This window comes from Volvox carteri (genome assembly GCF_000143455.1).
Source record: "Volvox carteri f. nagariensis unplaced genomic scaffold VOLCAscaffold_72, whole genome shotgun sequence".
Taxonomy (NCBI): domain Eukaryota; kingdom Viridiplantae; phylum Chlorophyta; class Chlorophyceae; order Chlamydomonadales; family Volvocaceae; genus Volvox; species Volvox carteri.
The window spans coordinates 197004-203184 of record NW_003307615.1 but is presented as its reverse complement, the minus strand read 5'-3'; the positions used below and the strand labels follow the sequence as shown (position 1 = coordinate 203184).

General features: G+C 54.3%; 2 protein-coding genes across 2 annotated transcripts in view; one reads left to right on the top strand and one right to left on the bottom strand.

Moving 5' to 3' along the window:
* Nucleotides 1-2092, top strand: part of VOLCADRAFT_107631 (uncharacterized protein) — a gene marked incomplete at both ends in the record, with an annotated part of 4381 nt that extends 2289 nt beyond the window's left edge. Inside the window, 3 exons of the mRNA XM_002957321.1 lie at nt 373-492; nt 750-810; nt 1465-2092. Of these exons, the coding sequence (XP_002957367.1) occupies nt 373-492; nt 750-810; nt 1465-2092 (809 nt within the window). The remainder of the gene's footprint in view (nt 1-372; nt 493-749; nt 811-1464) is intronic.
* Nucleotides 2093-5641: 3549 nt separating this feature from the next.
* Nucleotides 5642-6181, bottom strand: part of idh1 (isocitrate dehydrogenase, NAD-dependent, mitochondrial) — a gene marked incomplete at both ends in the record, with an annotated part of 4597 nt that continues 4057 nt past the window's right edge. Inside the window, one exon of the mRNA XM_002957290.1 lies at nt 5642-5749. Within this exon, the coding sequence (XP_002957336.1) occupies nt 5642-5749 (108 nt within the window). The remainder of the gene's footprint in view (nt 5750-6181) is intronic.

The following is a 6181-nucleotide window of genomic DNA, read 5'->3' as shown; positions in this document are numbered from 1 at the left end:
GGTGATGTGTGAGCGTTAATGAATGGCTGATGATGGGCGTGTGGGTGGGCGGGGCTATTTGTGAGTTATGGGAGGGTAGGTGGATACCCTTCCGGAAGGGAGGGAGGGTGAGTGAGTGGCAATTGCTGGACGGTTGCTTGTATCAGTTGCGGTAAACGGTAAATAAACTGTCAATATCCGCCCTTTCCGTACGTGCGGTACATGAAAGTCTTGAGCTGGCAAAGCTCGGAGACCGCATTGCTTCGATGTTGGTGACCGCGGGGCCAGCTGCCTGGGTTGGCTGTTGTGGGCCAAACCTGGCAACCTGCGCGGGCTGTTCCGTTCCTCGCCTCCATCCTTGCCTGGCTGGTCGCTTGCATGTTACGCGCACAGGCAGTATCATCGGAGGTTATGTGCCGGAGCGTATCGACCTTGTGTGGACCAACAGCAGCAAGGTTTCCTCCTGTGAGACGGTGCTCAAGGTCATGCCCGGGACGAACCTCAATTACAGCGGTACGTCGCATAGGGCAGTAATCTACCGCCTTGCCAGGTAGCACAGCACCGTCAACCTGGCGCTGGCTGCCAGGCTCTTTTTGCTTACTGGCAAATCTTGGCAGTCTTTGTTGCCTCGCATTTTGTGGTTTATCCACTTTCACGCTTGAACCTTCTCGTTTCTGTCATCTTTGCAAGGATTCCAAAGATGAAGCTTTCCCTGGCAGAGGCATGCTAATGGTGCATGTACGGGTTATGTACGGATGCTGTTCTCGCAGACCATTACGGGGTGCTGGTGACGGCGTCATGCGAAGTGTCGAGGCTTAAGCCCAGACCTACGTGAGTAGTGCAGTGCGGCGTCTGCACTAGATGTTTGGCCATGGAGTAGATGTTTATATTTTGTATTAACACGCCAGCCATGCCTTGCTAGGATGTATCGCCGTACAAACACTACTACGTGCTACTGCGCTTTTTGATGCTGCTGCTGCTACTGCTATCAGTGTTGCGTTGCATGCCACAGCTTAATGTCCATTTACTCCCTGTCTTTTTAACAATTGATTGGTGTTTTCTTGACAAAGATTCACTATTGCTCACTTCTTAACTCACATTGGTTCAACAATTTTAGCTAGTCCTTGCCCGTTCTGATGATCTGAGGCGCGAGGAGGGTATCCTTGCATTTTTACCGGTGGAACGAACGCAATGCAGCTCGCCTCGTCGCACACATCCTAATATATAAAATCCTCCCGAAAATCCTCCCTCTCTCTCTCTCTCGCGCGCGCGGGATGGTGGTCCCACGCACGTAATTACACCACCTCAAAATCACCGCATAGCTACACATACATACATACATACATACATACGCCCACCATAAGTTCACCCCGTTTCAAATGAACCGGCCAACATGTTCGAGTACATATGCTCTGGATTACTGCTGCTGTTGATGTTGATGATGACGCGCCCTTCTGCGCCCTGCTTCTGGCCCTGCTCGGACAGGGCCTTGGCGCCTGCGGTTGCAGCAGCTGCAACATCGGCAACAACAATAACAGCATCAACACTACTTACGTCAACCCTCCAAGCAGGAGCTGCCCAAGGGGAAGAAGGGAACGACGGATCCCCTGGACCCGCGCTAGGATGTTGGGCCGACCCCCAAAGCGACTCCAACGTTTGTGATCGCCGTACCACACGGGGTGCCGGGCCCGTCGCCGAATCCAAGGTTTCACCGGACTCCAGAGGAGGCGGCGGCGGCAGCTGTGATGGCGAAGCCCGGAAGGTCAATCGTCGCGCTCGTCTGCTTCAGCTGGCGCTCGAGCAGCTCCGTACAGGCCTAACGGCATGTTCGGCATGCCAGGCACGTCTGCGGCTGCGTGCACTGCTGCTTGCTGCCGTCGCGCTGGCGGCCATCGCCGTTCAGCTGTACTGCGTAGTCGCTGAGACGGACCACTGGGCGAGGCGTCTGGCCGGGGTGCTGGCGGTGGTTGTGGCGCCTGTGGCATTGGCGCTGTGCCTGTGCCAGCCGGTGTGGATGCTGATGAACAAGGCGGTATGCCGTGGGTTGGGGCAGTTGGTACGGATGGTGGAGATGTGGGAGAAAGCGGCACGGGCGGAGGGAGTTTCAGAGTAAGCGACGTTTCGGTCGGGGTTGGGAAGAATCGCTGGATTTCGGTTTCTTGTTTAAAAGCACACATCAGGTTTTGGGTTAGGCGTTAAATTACGCCGAGCTTGGTTGCCCGTTCAAGACAGAAGATAATGAATTCGTTACTTCTGCGTCCCTCAGAGGACAAGGACAGGGACTGGGGATTTGCGTGTGAAAGCTTTTGGTTTCAGTAGCCGGTCTTGGCTGGAGGAAAACGATTTGATCGATGGCGCAGCTGCAGCCGCAGGTGCAGACGTGCCTGGCATGCCGAACATGTGGTTAGGCCTCATTATATTTTAGCCATTACCGTGATTACTGCATGCACGTAACATCGGCTCATCGGGCAATAATGTCGGTCGTCTTAGTCTCCGAATGCTGATGGTGGTGCATGCGTGTGTGTGGCCGCAAGGGTAGAGGCGAAGCGGGGAGGAAGCAGTCCGGGAAAAAGGGACTGGACGGGCGAAGACGACGACTGGCAACACGGCGACGCGATCTCTCTCTCTCTCTCTCTCCCTCTCTCCCTCCCTCTCCCCCCCTCTCTCTCTCCGGTATATGTCTAGAAGAGAACAGTGTGCATGTACACGTGTGCGAATGCGGATGCTAATGTGCACGCTCGCGTTGTGTGTTTCTGTGAATCTATACATTTACACACATACATATCTACATATGTGCATATATACATACATACATACATACATACATATCTATCTAGGTGCACACACGTGTGTGTGTGTGTGTGGGCGTGCGTTTCCTCGTCACGATGTGAGCTGCGTGCATGCCCCATGTTTGATGTACGGTGATGTACGTTCGTGCTGACGTGTGCGAATTGGCGCTCGAAGCAGGTGACCAACTACTTACTACTTACATGCGGCCGTTACATGTCAAGGGCACGTTATGGCGGGCTGGTGTACGTCAGCAGCTGGTGGTCCCCTGGCTGATTGGTACCTGTGCTGCGGGAGACTTGGTAGGAAAGCACTTTGGTAGGAGGCGCCACATGGGGTGTTTAAAGGCTTAGCTCTGGACCGCTCGGGATTATGCTTGTGCTACAGCATACATATAGTTTGAGGTAGTTGTTTTTAGGTGCTTAATGGTACGGGAGAGACGAGGCAATGCCGCAATGAGGGTATTCAGTTTAGATGGCTGGACGAGGACCAGGTGACGCACCGACGGGAATTAGCTGCTTGGCTTAACAAGGATTTTACGGAGGGCGAAATTGCTAGTGGCCTTAAGGCTATGCGCAACAATAAGTCCGCGGGCCTGGAGGGAATCCCGGCTGAGTATTATAAGTACGCTATCAGGGAAACTGAAGGGCAGCAGCCCGTGTTTGTGTTGGCGCCATACTTAGCGGTGCTATACAACCGGATATACGGAGCTGGATACCCGCAAGGATTCACGATTAGCATCCTGTCCCCCGTATTCAAAAAAGGGGACGTGTCATGCTGTGACAATTACCGGGAATAGCAGTTGGGGGTCCCCTGTGCAAACTTTACGCCAATATCATAGGGAGGCGACTAACCAATTACTGTGAGGCCAACCGGCTACGTGCCGCTAGCCAGGCTGGGTGTAGGCATGGTTTTGGCACCGAGCATCACTTGTTTACATTAAGGCACTTAACTCGAAGCACACTGTGACCGGAGCCAGGCCGCTTATTATCATGCAAATTGACTTTAGTAAGGCGTTCGACTCCGTTGACCATGAGACACTTTGGGATTTCCTAATGTCGTACGGGCTACACGGGCGCATCCTCGATTTTTTGAAGGTTAGCTATGCCGACGTGAAGGTTCGGGTCAAGTTGGGGAATAGGTTGGGACCTGAATTCACGGTGGGGCATGGTGTGAGAAGCAAGGGTGCCCCCTTAGCGTAACCCTTTTTGGACTCTTCATAGAAGTATTCGCTCATTATATTGATGCTCACGATGCTAATTGCCGTGTACACCTTCCTAGCCGATGGAGCACCCTCCGCGAGCAGAGTGTTAGCCTGGTGGGCGGTGAACTCACCAACCTACTTTTCGTTGACGATGTGTCACTGGTAGAGACCGGGCACGACAGAGCAGAATGCCTTCTGGGGCTACTCGAAGCCTACTGCGAAGCGACGGGTATGGCCGCGAATGCCGCCAAGTGCGAGGTCCTCATTTTTGGGGGCATTACACGTGAGCGGAAGCGGCTTATGGAAGCTGAGTACCGGTTAGGTGGGGCGGGGTTACGGGTGATGACCGGCAACGAGACGGCACGGTACCTCGCGTTGCACTATGGCCCAGGAACGCAGTTTTCAGCATGCACCAAGCAATTACTCGCAGCAAGGAGGGAAAGGCCACGTTTGGGCTCAGCACCCATATAAAAACGTACATGGATAGATGGATATCGGTACCTAGGTCTTCCTGCTGTTTTCCTATCCAAGTATCCATTCGGTTGGCGGTGCGACCAGGCAACCTGCTGATGAGATTCCCCGAAAAGGGCGGTTAGGAAAGTTTGATGCGTGTTGAGTTTAGCAGGTGCCGACGGCAGGCGATTGATCGCGGCGTTCATACTGCCTTAGGTTTCCATTATTAAGAATGCTTTAAAGCCTAGGTGCTTTCCAAAATAGATCCGAAACCAACATCACCTCGCCGGTGAGGACTTGCCCGGCGCGTCTTCCCGCTGGTTGGTGTGGTTATGGCAATCAGGCTCTGGTAATTTGCGGTTGATTTCGCGTTGTTTGGTTGGTGCCTGACCACATGCATGCGCACACACCCTCAGTAGGTGGGAGGCGTGGGGCGCTGGGTAGCTGGGTCGCTCCTGGGTCGCCGCCAAGGCGGGGGAGCGCTCCTCCCCTCACCCGGCTAGGAAATCAGATCAGCTCAGGTCAGATTCATCAACGCCGCAGAACTATCAAAATAAGGGAACTGAAATCCGGTCCATGCCAAAATTCCGTCATACCCAAGAAAATCCGTGGGCAGATTCGAAACCGCCGAAATCTAAATTCGATTATTCTGGTCTGAGATTGAAATTTGAACTCCCCAATCCGAAATTATTCAAATTTCTACCGGGTGCAAAACCACATCATCCCGCACACGCTCGCCAACCATCAACGGCACTCCCTTGGCAACCCGGTCGCGTCGTGAGGCCCGGACGGCGCCGCGGACGAACCCCCCCTCCGGTCAAATTCCGCCCGCTACTGAACCACCAGGTCGCGCCACTCATCATTCTCCCTCGCTATCCTTCTCTATCACATGCAGCCAGAGCCACAGTCCAGGAATGAGTCTGTGCGTATGTACGTCCGTGCACGCATCTGCAATGTAATGTAATGTTACAGAGTGGGAGGCTTCTGGGCCGCTTTATCACATTGTCAGTTCTACGATCTATATCACCTTATAGCACCATCCACCATCCACCACCCAGATCTTCTTTCCCCTCTCCTTCCCTCCCGCGCTCTTGGGTCTCATCCTTGCTTGCTACCGCCGTCCGGGGCCATCCCCTCTCACCCCTTTCCCGTTCAACCCCCTTCGTCTCCGCCCTCCCCCATCAATCTATTCATCTATCTATTTATCTATCTACTAACCTAACAAGGCCGCTCCAGGTTCCGAACCACCGCCTCCGTGAAGCCCAGCAGGGTACCCGAGCCGCCAACATCCGGGGTCAGAGAGGCCTTATCACCGCTCGCGTACACCTAGAGGGGTGGGGTGGAGTGGGGTGGGGTGGGGGGATGTGAGGAAGGAGAAGTTAGGGTATAAGGGAGGGGGATGAGAAGTTAGGGGTGCGAGAAATGCAGGGGAGATTTCAAGGACCTCGGGGGAAGCTAAGCAACGAAATCATCACACAGATCCGAACAGGTAGCTTCCTGGGCAGGTGGTGGGTCCAGCCCTGTCCAAACCCCAGGCCTGTCATAAAAAGGGTCGTCGCAGCTATCTGCCAACGAAATAGGATGGAGGCCCAGATCGCGGTTACTTTTACAAGTACGGACGTACATACGTACTTACGTACCTTGAGTACCGCGGCTTCTAGTCTGTCCGCGAATCCCGCCAGTTTGAGATGTCGAAGCATCATGGCGGTGCTGAGCAGGGTGGCGGTCGGGTTGGCCACGCCGTGGCCCCCCAGGTCC